The sequence below is a fragment of the Trachemys scripta genome, chromosome 24 (assembly GCF_013100865.1).
Source record: "Trachemys scripta elegans isolate TJP31775 chromosome 24, CAS_Tse_1.0, whole genome shotgun sequence".
In the NCBI taxonomy this organism is placed as follows: Eukaryota; Metazoa; Chordata; order Testudines; family Emydidae; genus Trachemys; species Trachemys scripta.
This window is the reverse complement of record NC_048321.1, coordinates 12,881,216-12,898,421: the sequence shown is the minus strand read 5'-3', so window position 1 is coordinate 12,898,421 and position 17,206 is coordinate 12,881,216. Positions and strand designations below refer to the sequence as shown.

The 17,206-nt window shown below is 53.2% G+C and overlaps 1 protein-coding gene and 1 pseudogene across 2 annotated transcripts; both read right to left on the bottom strand.

Moving 5' to 3' along the window:
* Positions 1-408: 408 nt before the first annotated feature.
* On the bottom strand, positions 409-4,667 carry LOC117869471 (C3a anaphylatoxin chemotactic receptor-like). Of its 2 annotated transcripts, none has more exons than XM_034756298.1 (2): positions 4,351-4,667; positions 409-3,578 (listed from the first exon to the last, which is right to left on the bottom strand). In XM_034756298.1, the coding sequence occupies exon 2, from the start codon at positions 3,554-3,556 to the stop codon at positions 2,588-2,590; it is 969 nt and encodes a 322-aa protein (XP_034612189.1). In that variant the 5' UTR covers positions 3,557-3,578; positions 4,351-4,667; the 3' UTR covers positions 409-2,587. The 2 variants fall into 2 exon arrangements, with proteins under 2 accessions (XP_034612189.1, XP_034612190.1); XM_034756299.1 differs by having other exon boundaries at positions 409-3,575.
* A 2,038-nt stretch (positions 4,668-6,705) lies between these two features.
* On the bottom strand, positions 6,706-16,508 carry LOC117869815 (annotated as a pseudogene).
* Positions 16,509-17,206: the final 698 nt, after the last annotated feature.

Here is a 17,206-nt window from a genome sequence, read left to right as displayed (position 1 = left end):
CCCACCACTGAGAACTGTTATCAGGTCCCTCCTTAGTCTGGAAAACTGAGGCACAGAGTGGTGACTACTTTCCCCAAGGTCGCCCAGCCAGCCAGGGGCAGAGGTTGGAATAAAACCCAGGTCTCCTGAATCCCAGTCCAATATATAATGGTGTATATTTTTCACAGTGAGGGCAATTCACCACTGGAACAGTTTACAAAGGGTCATGGTGGATTCTCCATCACCGGCCATTTTTAAATCAAGATGGGATTTTCCCCCCTAAAAGATCCGCGCTAGATTAACTACAAATCAATTCAGGACAGTTCTCTGGCCTATGTTACAAAGGAGGTGAGACTAAATGATCACAACGGGCCCTTCTGGCCTTGAAATCTATGAGTCTATGGAGATGTATTTTATTTAGGCTGGGAAGGATTCAATTGTTATCAGCCATTGTCGGTAAACATCAATTTCACTGTACACACACCAAAAAAAAAAATTTCATCGATAATCATTGCAATTTACAGATGGGCAAAGTAAGAAAAACGCCGCTTGTGACCGTCTTTGAGTTTGGTTGAAGGCGATTTACTTTGTATATTCTGTCAGGTGATGTTGACAATTTGTATTTGAACGGTTATAAAGCTTTGAACTTTGTGAATCCCATTATCTACCACCATTAAATAGTTATTGTCTCTCCTCCCTCCCCAAACTTCCCTGCAACTGTGAGATGTGAAGTCCATCAGAAAAGGTCTAAAATGTGTGCTTAAAAACAAACGATGTCATAAAACAATAAAACTGGAATCCTGCCAACCCTCTTTTGATATTAATTATATAAAAATCCACACAATGATACGCCTTGGCCTTAACTTTTTCATAATTTTGCTTCAACAAAAATTGATTTCCTCCCCTGCCCTGAAACGTCTCCATGTTGTCAAATCAGTGTTTTCTGATGGGAAACTGCTCCACTGGAAAATTTTGAACCATCTCCTTTGGAAACACTTCAGCCGTCACCTGCCTTCTATCAGTTGGGGTCCGTCTACACTGTAGCTGGAGGTGAGATTCTCAGCTCGGAGAGACACCCCCCTGCTAGCCGTGTAGCCCCAGTGGCGTGATCCTGTCCCAGATCTTAGCTACATCCTCAGGCAGCCAGCCCCACTAGCGGTGGCTAAATCGTCTATTTTAAGCATGTGACCTCCATCGACGCTAACTCAGGTACGTCTACCCACACTGGGAATTACACTGAGGGGGACAGGGCAGCCCAGCACCCTGTCTTTTTCTGGGAACGCTTCGTCCTTTTGAACCCTGTGGTTTGCTAATATTCTGGAACTGGTAGGGTTGCAAGTTCCATTAGGAGGAGAAATGGGTGCTCTGAATCAGGTCCATTCTTTGGTACAATCCTGTTTATTTACTGAGAACACACACACACTATCCTTATTCCCTGACTGCTGTAGAAACAAGTGGCAGCAGGCAGCTTCCTTGCACCACAATGCCCATGCCTGCCTCTCCAGTGGTCTCTGTGCCCAAGAAACTCTGTCTCTTTGCTCCCTTTCTGGGTCTCACACAGATCTCCTGTTCCAGATTTCCTGCCTTCCATGCACATGTCTGCAGCCACTCTCTTCACCACCGTGTTCACAACCAGGGAATAACCCACACGGCCCAGCTCTGACCGGACACATGCCTTGGGTGGTAGCTTCCACTGCCTGTATCTCTCTCTACTCCATAAATTGGCTTCATTTCTCCTTCCATTGAGCCTGAAGCAGAGTGTTTAGGACACCCATTGGCTTTAATGCAACTTGTGTCTGTCTCACACACAGTCCCAACTCCACAGTAAGACGTTCTGAAATAATCTGTAGATCTGAGCAGGTATTTCCTGGCCTGCAACATTTTGGGGGGAGATTTTGAAAAAATTTCCAGTGCGAAATGGGGAGGAAACATAAAAAAATCTCAAAAATTTTCACAAACATGAAAATCTGGGGGGGGGGGGGGGGATTTCAATTTGGGTCGATCAAAATATTTTGGTTTGATCATTTCAACATGTTTCATTTTAAATGTTGACCATTTGAAAACTTTTTAAAAACACAAATTAGCCTAAATTTAAAAAAAGAAAAAAAGCATTTGGGGCCGGAAAGGTGGAATTTTCATTTTGGACATTTCAAAACATGAGCTGGCGACAACTTTGAAAGTTTTCTTCCAAAACTTTTTTGATTCAAGAAACTCCACAAAACTGAGCCATTCACACAAAGACTTCCAGTTCTGATGAATCTGTCTCCTAATCTCCAACACAGACAGACCCTGAACGAGATCAAAGCCCTCCATTGTACTAGACACTGCACAGACACACAGTGAGTGACTGTCCATGCCCCATTGTGTTTACAGCCTAAATAGACAACAGAAGGATTACTACCCCTATTTTATGGATGAAGAAATGGAAGCAGAAGGCGAGAGACAGATTCAGAGATTGGTCTCAGCTCACACTCATAACGAAATAATGGGAGACCTGGAAAATAGAATCCAGGAGTCCTGACTCCTCGGTCACCCAGCCCTAACCCACTAGACTCTGTTCCCTTCCCAGAGCTGGGGATAGAACCCAGGAGTCCCAAGTCCTCCACTCTCAACTAGTCTGTCTGATGCTCTGTGACGTCTCCATCCCACCCGATCCCTCCTCTTCCTCAGCCAGGGCCCTGCGGAAGATGCCCAGGAAGGAGCCCCTCCGGCGCCCTCTGCTCCGGGCGTACCCCATCAGCCCATACAGCACAGGGTTGAGACAGCTATGGAGGTAGGCCAAGGCGTTGGCCAGCTTGAGTGCCACGCCCCAGATCTTTTTGTCCGCCTGGTACGTACTGAGCAGCACCAGGACGTGATGGGGCAACCAGCAAACAAAGAAGAGAACCACCACGGCCAGCACCAAGGTGAAGGTCCGCTGGGAGCCCGCCCAGCTTCTTCTCCTCAGCTTCCAGGTCAAGACCATGTAGGACGTGGCGATGATGGCAAAAGGGACCAGAAACCCGCCCAGGAACCGGCTCAGCCTCAGGGGCATCTCGACGAAATGCCGCAGGTGTCTCTGGTAGACGCAGAAGGACTCCCCCTGTCTGGTCTCCACGTCCCTGAACACCAGGTAGGGGACGCTGAAGCAGATGGCCAGGAACCAGGCCCCAGCGATCAGCCAACACCCAATCCGGGGCCTGTGGTGGTTCCGGACCCAGACAGGCTGAGCCACCAGCAGGCAGCGGTGGAGGCTGATGAGGGTGAGCACGAAGACGCCGGCGAAGACAACCAAGTAGCGAGTGAAGGAGTGAAGCTTGCAGAGGGCTCGGCCGAAGGGCCAGCGGGACCTCAAGGCCTCCTGGACGATGGCAGGGATGCGCCCGGCAGAGAAGAGCAGGTCGGCCACGGCCAGGTGGAGATAGCAGGCCGAGGGGAAGGTGGGCGGCCCGGCCCGGCCGGCGGTGGTGATCCAGATCACTAGCCCATTGCCGGCCAAGCCCAGCCCCAAAACCAGGGCATTGGTGCTGATGGCTATGTGCCGCATGGTGTCCTCCACAGCCCCGGTGGCGTTGTAGGGGGCACGGGAGCCGTTCATGGCTAGGAGGCGAGGGAGGCTGCTGGGGGTGTGTGAAAGAGGCCCAGTGAGACATTGGCCACAGGACCCTGTCGTTCCCCCAACTGCTACCTCTCCTCTGGCCCCAGCCTCCTCACACCTTCACCCATCCCCCACCTCCCCAAAATCCCCCCTTTCCCTGGACTCCCAGTCCCTCCTCCCAACCCCACCATTGCTCCATGCCCCCGACCCCTCATCCCCCAGCTCCCCAAACTCCTGGCCCCCTCATTCCCCCATCATGCTGCTCCTCCCCCCAAACTCTATCCTCATCCCCCACCCACACTCCCAGCCACCCCATCCCGGAAAAAGTGTTGGGAAACCACACAGCTCTGTGGTCTCACAGTCACCACCACAACTTCCCCCCTTTGGGCCTAGATTACCAGATTCTGACCCCAAGGGCACTGAGCCCGCCCCTGCCCCCACCCCTCGCAGGCAGGGAAAGGGAGCATCACCCAGTTGTGCAAAGTGAACCAGCCCTCTTACGAAACCTGGGAACTGCCAGCGGACATGTCAGTTATGCAGGTGCTCTAACACTAGACTTCCCTCCCCTCCCAGAGCTTGGGAGAGAACCCAGGGGTCCTGGCTCCCAGCCAGCCCCTGCTCTAACCATTAGACCCCACTCCCCTCCCAGAGCCAGAGATAGAACCCAGGAGTTCAGACTCCCAGCTGCCTCCCCCTGCTCTAACCACTAGACCCCACTCCCCTCCCAGAGCCAGGGTTAGAACCCAGGAGTCCTGACTCGTAGCCCTCTTTGTTCAAAGGGAATCCAAGCTTACCTGGCTATGTATTGGGTGGGCACCAGGGGAAAGGAGCGACCTCTTCCCCTACCACTGTCGGAGCAGTCGATGGCCCGGGGCAGCTCAGCTCCCTCGTGGGGATGGGTCCCACGTCTGAAGGGTTCCTCTGAGCAATGGGCACTTCCCCTTCCAGAGCTTGGCGGAAGGACACAGGTCACATCTTGGTTCCCACCACAGCAGTTTCCCAACCTGCACTGCACAGGACTGACGGCCTCTGCAGATCCCTGACCTGGCCTTGCCCTGCGCAGATCCCAGATCCCCCTCGGCAGATCCCTGACCTAGTTTTACCCTTCACAGCTCCCAGCTCCTCTTCCCCCTGCCCCATGCAGATCCCAGCTCCCCCCACCTCGGCAGACCCCAGTGGCCGATGTGGGACCAGACCATTTCTGGACCCCAGCGAGCAGGTGGCCAGCATCTCCCCTTGCACGTGGCTCTGCCCGCAGCAGGAGGGGGCGGGGAGGGGGGAAGTGTTCAGACACCTGCTTGCAAAAGAGACTTCCAGGCTCATCTCACCGCTGCAGGGTGTTGCACAAAGACAGTGTAACAGGGAAGGGGGGTGGGGGTGTTGTAGCAGAGGCTGGCCCTCAGCATGTTGCTGGGAGCGATGAACCGGAGAGGTCAAAGCACGGAATACACCACTCCCCTCCCAGAGCCAAAGATAGAACCCAGGCATCCTGGCTCCCAGCCAGCCCCTGCTCTAACCACTAGACCCCACTCCCTTCCCATAACCAGGGTTAGAACCCAGGAGTCCTGACTCATAGCCCTCTTTGCTCAAAGGGAATCCAAGCTTACCTGGCTATGTATTGGGTGGGCACCAGGGGAAAGGAGCGACCTCTTCCCCTACCACCGCCGGAGGAGTCGATGGCCCGGGGCAGCTCAGCTCCCTCGTGGGGTTGGGTCCCACGTCTGAAGGGTTCTTCTGAGCAATGGGCACTTCCCCTTCCAGAGCTTGGTGGAAGGACCCAGGTCACATCTTGTTTCCCACCATAGCAGTTTCCCAACATGCAGTGCACAGGGCTGATGGCCTCTGCAGATCCCTGACCTGGCCTTGCCCTGCGCAGATCCCAGATCCCCCTCGGTAGATCCCTGACCTAGTTTTACCCTTCACAGCTCCCAGCTTGTCCCCTAGCCGGATCCAAGCTCCTCTTCCCCCAACCCCATGCAGATCCCAGCTCCCCCCTCCTCGGCAGACCCCAGTGGCTGATGTGGGACCAGACCATTTCTGGACCCCAGTGAGCAGGTGGCCAGCATCTCCCCTTGCACATGGCTCTGCCCGCAGCAGGAGGGGGGGGGAAAGTGTTCAGACACCTGCTTGCAAAAGAGACTTCCGGGCTCATCTCACCGTTGCAGGGTGTTGCACAAAGACAGTGTAACAGGGAAAGGGGCGGGGGTGTTGTAGCAGAGGCTGGCCCTCAGCGTGTTGCTGGGAGCGATGAGCTGGAGAGGTCAAAGCACGGAATACACCACTCCCCTCCCTGAGCCAAAGATAGAACCCAGGAGTCCTTGCTCCCACCCCCACCCCCACTCTAACCACTAGACCCTATGACCCTGCCAAACCTGGGAAGGAACCCAGGAGTCCTAGCTCCCAGCCCCCCCTGCTCTAACTCACTAGACCCTATGACCCTCCCAAATCTGGGGATGAAACCCAGGAGTCCTGCACCCCATAGATGCCCCCAACCACTAAACCCCTCTCCCCTCACAGAGCTGGGAATAGAATCCATGAGTTCTGAACCGAGGATAATTGAGCAAGATATACTGATTTATATCAACACAAGATCTGGCTTGTTCACTCCATGCTCCCACTGGATTTCGGGATCAATTTCCCAAACTAGTGATTTTCAGTGTCTCCATGGTTGGGGGTGGTGTGCCCATCTTGACACCACTTACAGGGACCAGGTTTTCAGAGAACAACGACTCAGCTCTTTCTGAAAAGCAGGGCTCTTTGAAGGAGTTGCATGTCAGGAACCTCCAGAATTTACAGGCAACCAAAATGATGGACCACTTTAGAAAGCGGAGGTCTGTGGCCCTTGGTGTTTTTATAAGAATCTCCTGCAATGAAGCCACAGAACTTGGACTTCTGAAAAAACACAGCTCTAGAAGGAGAGATCATTGGTCCATGCACTTCGTCAGCAGAATGGAGAGTCTTCTCTATTTTAGATACAGCAGCAGGAGGGGTTTTCTTTTAATTAGATCACTGTTCTGGATATTTAAAACCATTGACAGACCTAGAACCATGAGGTTATACAACCATACAGGAGCCTAGAACCCCACCATTAAATCGGTTTTACTACATTGACTGGCTTTAGAACTGATGACATTGTATCTGATCAGGTTTTAATACTTTGAGAGCACAGAAGTTTCTAGAAACAGCCAGGATTCTGGAACCCACAAGACACCACAGAGTTTTAAATCATTCAGAAATCATGATTTTAGTACTACTCAGAAACCTAGAGCCCACAGGACCCTACCTGGCTTTGGCACATTGAGAGATCTGGAACCCATGGGATATTATGCTGTGCAAAACTATTTGGACATATGAAAACTACCAAGGTTGTAGTGCCAGCCTGGAATCTAGAACCCATGGGAGCCTATCGAGTTTAAAACCATTTGTAGACATGGCACCTCCTGGGTTCTAGAACCAAACCGGAACCTGGAACCTTCTGAACCCTACTGGATTTTTTAAACACACCAAGAAACGTAGAACACACATGATTATGGGGCTAGCTAGGAATCTAGAACCCAAGGGACTCTATTCATTTTTAAAACATCGAGACATCTGGAACTCATGTCCAGAATATCCAAGACTCTAGAACCCACAAGAGTCCAAGTTTTTCTCCATTTCCATGGTGTCAATTTCTGGCCCATGTCTCCTACTAGATTCAGGTCCAGACCCATCACTACTGAGATCCTCATCAAAAGCTGCTTTGACCAGAGCAAACAGAGATGTCCTTGCTACCTGCTGGAATGTCCCCCCTACAAAAAGGTAGAGGACTGGGGTAAAACAGACGTTGAAGCAGAACATGATGATGAAAATGACCAGGAAGCTGCCTGTTACTGACTGCGGCACATTTCTGTAGAACATCAAGCCATAGTAGAGGTGGTAGGGCAGCCAGCAGAGGAAGAAGGACACCCCCGCAGCCACCATTACTTTGAAGGGCTTTCCACTCTGTGCCAGGCCCTTCACCTTCAGCTCCAGCCCCACACAGACGTAGCAGCCCGTGATGGTGCAGAAGGGAAGCAGGAAGCCCAGCAGGAACCGGACTGTGAAGACGGCCAGGTAGACCCATCTCCCCAGGTCCTGCGTCTCAGCTCCATTCCAGTCTCTAGAGAGGGTGTAATTATTGCTGCAGGTGATCCTGCCCGCATCCACATGGGTGTCCCAGAAAGCCAGGTAGGGAGTGCTGAGAGCGAAGGAGACCAGCCACACACCTGCAGCCAGTTTTCATGGCTGGGTCAGAGTGCGGTGATGCCGGGACCAGATGGGGTAGCAGGTGAGTGTGTAGCAATCCAGACTGATGAGAGCGAGAAGGAAGACAGAGGAGAACATGTCCATAGAGATGCAGGCATTCAGGAGCTTGCACATGGCCGTGCTGAAGACCCAGTGGAAATCCAGGAGGAGGTAGACGGCGAAGAAGGGGATCAGCAGGGTGACTAGGAGGTAGCAAGAAGCCAGGTGGAGGAACCAGAGCGTGGTCACCGTCCTCCTCATCTTCAGCCCCAGCACCCTCAGGTACAGCCCGTTCCCCACCACACCCTCTGGCAAAGTGGTGAAGAGCAGCATGGCCGCAGCCAGGTGAGTGGCCCTCAGGGCTGCTGGGGTCTGTCTGGAATTCGCCCCAGTGATTGGTTGGAGAGTCGTGTTGCCTTGGTCCATGGTGCCCTGGAGAGAGGTTGGAAGGGATGACAGAGGAGGGGGAAAGGGGGAGGGGAAGAGCAGGTAGGGAGAAATAAGAGGGGGTTAGGAAGGCACCATTGGAGCGGACCTCTCTGGGTACCCTCTGGTCCTCCAGAATATCCAGACTGGGTATTCTCAGCAACTGGGCCATGGCCAGTGGAACTCACTGCTACAAGATAGAGATATGGGAGGTGGCTGGGGGAACAGAGTGATATTGAAAATAGGAGGAGAGGAAGGAGTAAGGGAAGGGAAATAGTCTATGGGCTGAAACCCACAGCTACACAGAGAATGCTTCGTGTCTTTGATCTGGGGGACTGGCTGGCTCCGGAGTGTGGGGCACGTGTTCTCACTTACCATGTAGTCAGGAGGTCATTTTCTCCAGAAAGTTGGGTTCCCCTCAGGGGGGTCAGGGTTCCAGGGCTGAGTATGGGGTCTGTAATGAAACTCTGAGGAGGGCTGTGCGTTACACCTAGAACAGGAAGTGGAAGCATTTCACCTAGGGATGCACCCACAACATGTTGATAACACACAGGAGCTCTCAATTCTCTTTTCCTTGCTCCCAGCCCCCTACTGCTCTCACCCCATAGACCCCACTTCCCTCCCAGAGCTAGGGAGAGCACCCAGGAGTCCTGGCTCCCAGCCTCCCCCTCACCCCGCTCTAACCACTAGACCCCACTCCCCATCTTGGGCAGGAGTTTTGTCCTGGTGATTCAGCCTTTGGTGAGAGTTTCTCTCAGTGCTCTTGTTCTGTTCCCTTGGGAAAGGATTTTCTGGACTCATGGGCCCTTTCTCTTCATACAGGCATGTCCCAGTAGATGAGCTCCTGACCAAGAGTCTAGTGGCTAGAGCAGGGAGGGCTGGGAGGCAGGACTCCTGGGTTCTATCCTCAGCCCTGGGAAGGCAGTGGGAGTTATTGGTTAGAGCAGGAGAGGCCGGGGGTCTGGAATCCTGGGTCCTATTTCCAGCAGTGCAATCTCCCCATAGTCCCTGTGGCACTCTCCCATCATTCAAGAGGTTGCCAGCCTCCATGTGGTTTTTGGAGCAGTCAAAAAATTCAGAGAAGCACTTTGGGGCGGGGGAGGGGGAAGCAGTAGTAAAGGGCCTCTTGACTAAATGGTCCCGGATGGTCCTTGCTCGCTGTCCCCCCACTGCTGATGGGGCAATGCACGTTTCAAGACAATCCGACTGCACACATGGATTCGAGAGGCCTTTGAGACATCGGCTCTTCGAGCAAACCTTTGTCCTCAGGAGCGAGGGAGAGGAGGAGTTTGCAGAGCAAAACCTGCCCAGGGCAGGACTCAAAAACTCACAGGTCTGGGGCATTTCCGGGGTTTGAGGATGGTCGCACTTGCTGAGGGGATACAGCTGGGGCCCTGCATAATTATGCATCCCTCCCCTCCAGTTCAAGGACCCAGGCTCTGCTAAGCTACAACCTCAGCCTGTTTTTTAAGCAGCTGAACTTTCTGCAGCTCTTTTAAGCAGCTGAACGGAGTCTGAGCTGTGGCTTCCATTTGTGGTTGCCGTTGTCCAGATCCAATATAGCAACTGGGGGCAGGTGTGTGTGTGCAAACAAGATCCAACTAGAACAAAGTGTGACCTGACCACACAGATGCGGGCTGGAGGGGACTGCGGCTTTTCTTATAATAGCTTGTGGGCAACAGTTGTTGCTGTGGTGTCAGAACGAAACAAAAAGTAAGAAAAGAGGAGAACAAACAAGAACGGGCCAACTAGCATCTCCTGCGAGGTCAGCGTTCGACAAAACGGTGTTACCAACTCTCATGGTTCTGTCATGGGTCACATGAGCCGTATTGTTTTCCTTAAAGCCCCAGCTCCTGGCATCAATGGATCTGTGACGATTTCAGCCTTCTCTCTTTAAAAAAAAAAGGAAGTTTCTAACCCTCATGGCGGTGGAGAAAACTTCCAAATGTGCCCCCAGGGCCCCCTACAGGCTCAAAAAGCAGAAGGCAAATAAATAACCCCCCTATCGAGTATGTTTACGTGATCTCGTGATTTGGGGGGAGCCCGACTCAGGATTTTTGAACATTTGGGGATGGCACTATGGAGAGAACCGGAGGAAGTGGAAGCCATGATTTGAGCGGGGCAGTGTGCAGACAGAGAGACGAACGGCTGCAAACAGCTTGGTTTCCCCAGGTGGCAGGCAGGAGAGGAAATTGAACAGGTTTCAATTGGATAATGTGGCAAAGAAAAATACACGAGTCTTAAGGAATAAGTGGTGGCGCTGTGCATGGTGGAGAAGCATCCCGAGAGGCAGGAATTTTGCACTGGAAGTCAGCCAGATGGGGAAAGTATAAATCAGTTCTAAATTGGTCTACAACTGGCAGCGTGATCTTGTGAATGTGGAGACGTGTGGGACTCCTGCATTAAGGACTGTGTGTGGCATGGTGTCAGACTCGGCGTGAGCTAGGGCAGTGACGGAGACAAACTGAACTCCTTGAATGTGCTGTGGGCCATACAGCAGGCAGCTGAAACCACAGCAAGACAATCAAAGAGGCCGGGTGAGCCAGAAAACCACGTACGTAGGTTGCTGTGTAAATCCGCCTTTCATAAGCACCCAGATCTGCGGTCACGGGCTGGAGGGCGTCAGGCTGCTAAAAAAAAGGCTGCCATCAAGAGCCGTGAAAACAAGAGAAGCCAGAGGCAAGGAAGGGTTGTTATAAAAGCCGTCGTAGCCAAATGGAACCGTCCTGCATGTGGGCACGAATGCCCAAGGTGTGGCAAATGCATTCACTTTGCCAGTGTGCAACTCCAGAAAGGAAAAGTCCCAGGGCAAATAGATGTTTTTCCTCGTTGAAGCAGATGACCAATCGCAAGATCTATTCCTCAGTGTGGCTAATCCACGGGACCCCCTGCCACTGGACATAAGTGGCATTAACCAAGGGAACCCCCCACCACTGGACATGAGTGGCATTTACCCGTGGGTCTCTGTAACACGGTGCCTGCTACTCGAGTGCCCCCTTGTGGCCAGAGGTCACTCTGCAGCACCCTTCCTCACTGCTGGAACTCACTGCTACAAGACAGGATGGCAGATGCAGAGGGGAAAGGAGGACAGTGCAAGTGGGAGGAGCGGAGAAGGGGGAAATAGTCTACAGGGTCCAACACAGAACCACACAGAGAAAATGATGTGGCTCTGACCTGGCTGCTTGGCTGACTCAGGGAGGTGGGGAAAGGGACATGGGGCCTTTCCCCTCTAGGGGACACTGGATCCACCGGAACCGCAGCAAACGCCGGTATACAATAGGAGGAGAACAGGGGGCTGAGAACCAGGTAGAGGAACCATGGCTGGTCACTGTGCTCCTCATTTGCAGCTCCAGTACCCGCAGGTCCATCCCCCCATGGCAGGATAATGGCAAAGAAGAAAACTCGCAGCTGTGAACTGATTTCCCCTCCCACCCACCTGGGGGTGGCCAGAGATGGATCCTCTGATGGTGCGGGGGTTGATAGCAGTGTTAGGGCAGGGGAGATCCTTGGCATAGGAGGGAGGGACCAAAAGAGGTTGGAGAAAGGAGGGCAGACAGAGATACTGGGACCCTTATGCCTCAGCAGTGGAAGAACAGTATCTCCTTCACCGCCCAGCCAAAGACAATCCACCTTATAAACAGAATAGAACCCAGGAGATCAGGCTACTGGCCCCTCCCCCATGTTCTAACCACTAGAACCCATGCCCCTCCCCGAGCTAGGGAAAGAACCCAGGAGTTCTGACCCGCGACCCCCCTGCTAGGATCTAGACCACTAGACCTGCTAGACCCCTGCTAGCATCCTATGTCCCGTTCCGGTGCCCACAGTCCCAGGGGGATGGTGATCAATCAGGGAGGGGTCAGAGAAGAGCCAAGAGAAAGATTAAAAGATCAGAAAACCTCCCTTAAGCAGCTTACAGGCGCACACAGAGAGCGGGCAGAAGAGGGGTTGGAGGGACAACAGAGGAGGGGAGAAGGGAGACTGGAAGAGGAGGAAGGGCAAATTAACAGAGAGGGTTAGGAATGCACTATGGGAGCGGACCTCTTTGGGCACCCTCTGGTTCTCCAGAATGTCCAGGCTGGGTATGCTCAGCAACGGGCCATGGCCAGAGGAACTCACAGCTACAAGATAGAGCTAAGGGCAGCAGGGGAGGGAAAGAGGGATAGCAGACGTGCAACAAGTGGGGAAGGGGACAGGAGGGATGTTGGCTCAATGGGGCAGGGAATAGGACACGGGGCCTTTCCCCACTAGGAGGCACTGACTCTGAACTGGCTTCAGGACCTAGGACTGCCTGGCTAAGGGAGGTGGGGATCGGTGCTGTTGGCTCCTAGCATGCTGGAGCTGATGCCTGTGGAACTCACTGCTACAAGGTAGAAAAAGCCACTCCACCCCCACCCATCTTGTGCTTATCTGCCTGTCACAGTAATTGCTGCTACACCCTGACTCGAGAGAGCGTGCAGGGTCGTTATCACTTCATTGTATCACAGGAAGCCTCAATCCACCGAGCTGCTTATCTACCCCACAGCCGTGCTGCAGCTCTGCACCAGGGACCTCTGGGCTATTGCCTCTGTCACAGAATGCACCCCCCCAGACTTGTTAGACTCGCGACCTCTGTACTCTGCAGAATGGCCTAATGGTTAGGTAAGGGGGTATGGGAGCCAGGCCCCCTGGGTTTTATCCCCAGTTCTGGGATTGGGGAGCGATTTAGCAGGGTGGGAGGTCAGAACTCTTGGGCTGTGGGAGGGACATGCAGTCCTGTGGTTTAGAGATTCATAAATAGAAAACACCTCATCTGATGAACATGAAACAAGAGAGAAAAATTCACCCAGGTCACAGATCCAACCAATTAACTCTGTCTTTTGAGTCCCCATGTTTACCTCATTAATACCCAGTGGCAGGTAGTCCCACTGGTTTGCCTTGGTAATAGCAAATGTCTGCGGCTCCTAGATAGGTTTAGCAAAGAAATTCCCCTTCAAACCCAAGGAGGGGCCTCTGCCCATTGTCTCGACTCACCTGGGCAGCGCCGGACCCAGCACAGAGAGAGACTCGGATGGTGTGTGTTTCCGCAGCAAAGTGTCCGTGAGTCTGTGTTGTCCTGTGTGTTGAGGTCACTTCCCTTAACTCTGTGTCTTCTACACGCTCCGCCTCCACCTGGTCTGTGAGCTGGAGAAGCTGCAAACCATAAATGGCAATGACCATTTGGACACTGTCTTAGCAAAGAAACCACCTAAGAAACAGCCACAGCTTTAAAACTAGCCCCCTCTCCCCTGCCAGAGCCAGGGATAGAACCCAGACCCCTGGCTCCCAACACTCCAGCATTTCTAACCCTCTAGACTCCACTGCCCTCCCACAACCTGGGCTAGAACCCAGCTGTCCTGAGTCACCCCTCCACTGCTCTCACCACTAACCCTGAGGCCTCGGCAGGGAGCAAGAGCCCTCCAGTCCCAAGGCTGCAGCGGGGATCTGGGCACTGGGGTTTCCCCCACCTCCACCCAGCACTTCTGCCGGGGAGTTGTCTCGGCGTGCGGGGGTTTCCCTGGACACGCCCAACCAGTGCTTCTGCCAGGGCTCTGGGATTTCTGCTGGGGCAGGGCATCCATTTTTCTGGGGGGTCCCCAATTGGCCAGAGCCCCTGGGCACAGACCCCATCAGTCCAATGGATTATCCACTACTGCCCAGCTGGGCTCCTTAGACCGGTCAGGCATGGAGGGTCAGGGACACACAGAAATCTGGGGTCCAGCAGTACCCTGTGTCCATATATCAACTCCACCCATCACCCCCTCGCAGGCAGTCGCATGTGTAAAGGGGCTAGAGCTTCGACGGAGCTCTCAAAGAGGCACGTGCCCCAGAGACACGGTCACAGTGGTTGGCATGAGGTGCGGCCAGGCTGATGCCCCGGGGTTGGACGTGAGTGTGCAGAGAGGCAAGGGCTGTTGGATTGAGGGGGCCGCTTGCAACCAGGTGCTGCAGACGCTGAGCTCAGAACTGGGAGCCCGAGTCCTGCCTACAGCAGATCTGCTAAGGGTGCCCCTGCAGCTGTGCTGCGGAGAAACTTTTTCCTGTCAGAACCAAGGAGTCAAAGTTCTCTGAAATCCACGCGCCCACTTGGCTTGGCTTGAAATTGGCCGTCTCTGAGCAAGACCCAGGGCAGAGTGAGTGGGGCAGGTTCAAAGGGTTGTGATCCGGGGCCCTCAGTTAGAGTCGCATGAAAAGGAGCCGCTCTTAATTTTTTCACACCACTCTAAAAACCAATTGCAGACTCGCATCGACCTGGAAAGTGACACCAAGCTGCAGGGGCTCTGCTGGAGTCTGCGGGAGCCAAGGGCAGTCGTTTGATCAGGGATGTCAGGAGATGCAGCCCCCTGAAGGTGAGCTGCTGTTAATATTCACACACTGCACTGACACCCCCATGCAGGGGGCAACTGCCTTGAAAACCAGCACTGAGGAACGGAGGCGGGGGTGGGGTTTGTGACACAAATTTGGGGTCATTTGGTCAAGGGGTTCCCGCGATACTGGCCCTCCCCACACATGCTGTTTGAACATGTTCAGATGGTTATAATATTCTCAGTGCAGAGTGAGGGGAAAAAGCAAAGAGGTCGAACTTTGGGAAACATCAAGCCTGGTTGGTATGCCACGGGACAGAGGACCGGTGTGGCCGTACTGCAAAAGTGAGTCCGCACCTCAAGCTGTTCACACCTGTGTTTAATAGCAGTTCACACCTCTGTGAGGTACGGCTTCCACCTCAAATCGAGGGTGAGTAACACCTATGCTCAGCTGACACGTGGGGGCTTAGACACACAGCCACAGCTCTTTTGAGCTAAACAAGGAGATGTTTGAGTTCTCATCCCTATTATCAGCTTTGACCTGGTGTCTACAGCCACAACGGGGCTGAATTGGGACCACAGATGGCATGTAAGTCCTGTGCCAATAACCAATTCTTCGGGTCTCTGGTTGCGCTGAATAATCAGGGGTAGTGGGGGTTGGAGTCCTGGACTGACTTGGAACCCAGGAGTTTCCAGAACTAGCCAGATATCTAGAATTCTCAGGACACTATTGTTTTTTCACACATATAGATGCTTGGATCCCTTGAAGTACTAGAGCATGTCAGATCTGATTGGGTTTCAAGACATTGTCACACCAAGAACTCAAGAGGTTCAAGAACTAGCCAAATATCTAGAACCAAGGTGTAAGGCTACAATGTTGTCATAGATATTTTTAATAAAAGTCATGGAGAGGCCACAGGCAATAAACAAAATATCATGGAAGCTGTGATCTGTCCCTGACTTTTACTAAAAACATCCCTGACAAAATGGGGAGGGAGTAGGGTCCAGCACCGTGCCACACCCCCCGCAGTGGCTGGAAGCTGCAGAAGCCCTATTGCCCAGTAGCTGGGCAGGATCCCCCTGCTGCCCTGCGGGGCTGGAACTGTAGGGATCCCTCCCGCCCATAGCCACTGAGCAGTTCCAGGGTCCCTCTGTCACTGGTGGTGGCAGCTGGGAGCAGCGGGGGGCCCTGGTTGTTTGCAGCAGCTCAGCCACGGCAGGGGGGAACTTTGCAAGCAGTGGTGGCTCAGCAGCTCAGGGGTCACCGCCGTCAGTGGAAGCTGGGCTGCTGCAAAGTCCCCGGCTTCCATCAGTGGCAGGTGAGCTGCAAGGCTCCCGATGTCATGGAGGTCGCTGAGTTACAGTTTTTGTGACTTCCGCCACCTCTGTGACATAATCTTAGCATTACTCATGCGGTACTATTGTGTGTGTGTGTGTGTATTTTACACACACACACACACACACACACACACACACACACACACACACACACACACTTAAAAACCCATTAGAACACCATGAGGTCTAGACATTTGAGTGGTTCTTGAACCTCTTGGGTTCTAGGTCTGCCAACGTTTTTGTAAACCCAAACTGGTCCTATGTGGTCTACGATGTCATATATGAGGTTGGAAACTAGAATGTCCTAGACCACATAGGATCTGTTTGGATTTTTATACTTTGGCAGACCTAGAACCCAAGCTGTTCAAGAATCAGTTATATATCTAGAATACATAGGACTCTATTGGATTTTGAAACATACAATGGCTTGGAAAACATGATGATCTAAATCTAGCCCACATCAGACCAGTTAAAATTCAAAACACTGACAGACCTGAGACCCAAGGTGTTAAGAACTGGTCCAGAATTCCTATAATCCATGAGATCCTATTGAATTTTGAATCAGCAAGATGTGTTATCTATCATGGTTGGCAGTCTTCTTTCATCTGAACAGTTGGAATGGGGAAAAGATTGTTGAAATAGAGGAGTTAAGCACATGTCTAACTTACCTATAGCCTCCACCCAGGGTTGGTGGCCCACATAGGCCTGGCTTCCTCAGATACCCCAGTGGGTCCAGGTCACAACTCGTTCAGCTCCCAAACAACATCTGCCTGACCTCTGGATAGAATCAGAGATTCCAAGGCCAGAAGCAGCATGGTGGTCCCCTAGTTAGGGTTACCATATTTCAACAATCAAAAAAGAGGATGGGAGGAGCCCCGCCCTAGCCCCGCTCCCGTCCTGTCCTAGCCCCGCCCCTGCCCCTTCCACTCCCTCCCACTTCCTGCCCCCTTAGAACCCCCAACCCTCCCTCCCACTCCTTGTCTCCTGACTGCCCCCTCCTGGGATCCCTGCCCCTAACTGCCCCCCAGGACTCCACCCCCTCCCTAAGCCTCCCTGCCTCTTGTCCCCTGACTGCCCCCTCCTGAGACCTTCCTCACATCCTAACTGGCCCCCTAGGACCCAACCCCCTATCTGTCCCCTGACTGCCCCAACCCTTAGCCACACCCCCACCCCCTGACAGCCCCCCACAGAACGCCTGACCCATCTAAACCCCTCTGCTCCCTGTCCCCTGACTGCCCCCTCCTGAGACCCCCCCACCTGTACCCTGACTGCCCAAAACCTTACACCCCCAACCCCCAGACAG

Bases quoted from the DNA above. Each gene is read 5' to 3' on its own strand.
- LOC117869471 (XM_034756298.1), bottom strand. From the start codon at position 3,556: ATGAACGGCTCCCGTGCCCCCTACAACGCCACCGGGGCTGTGGAGGAC.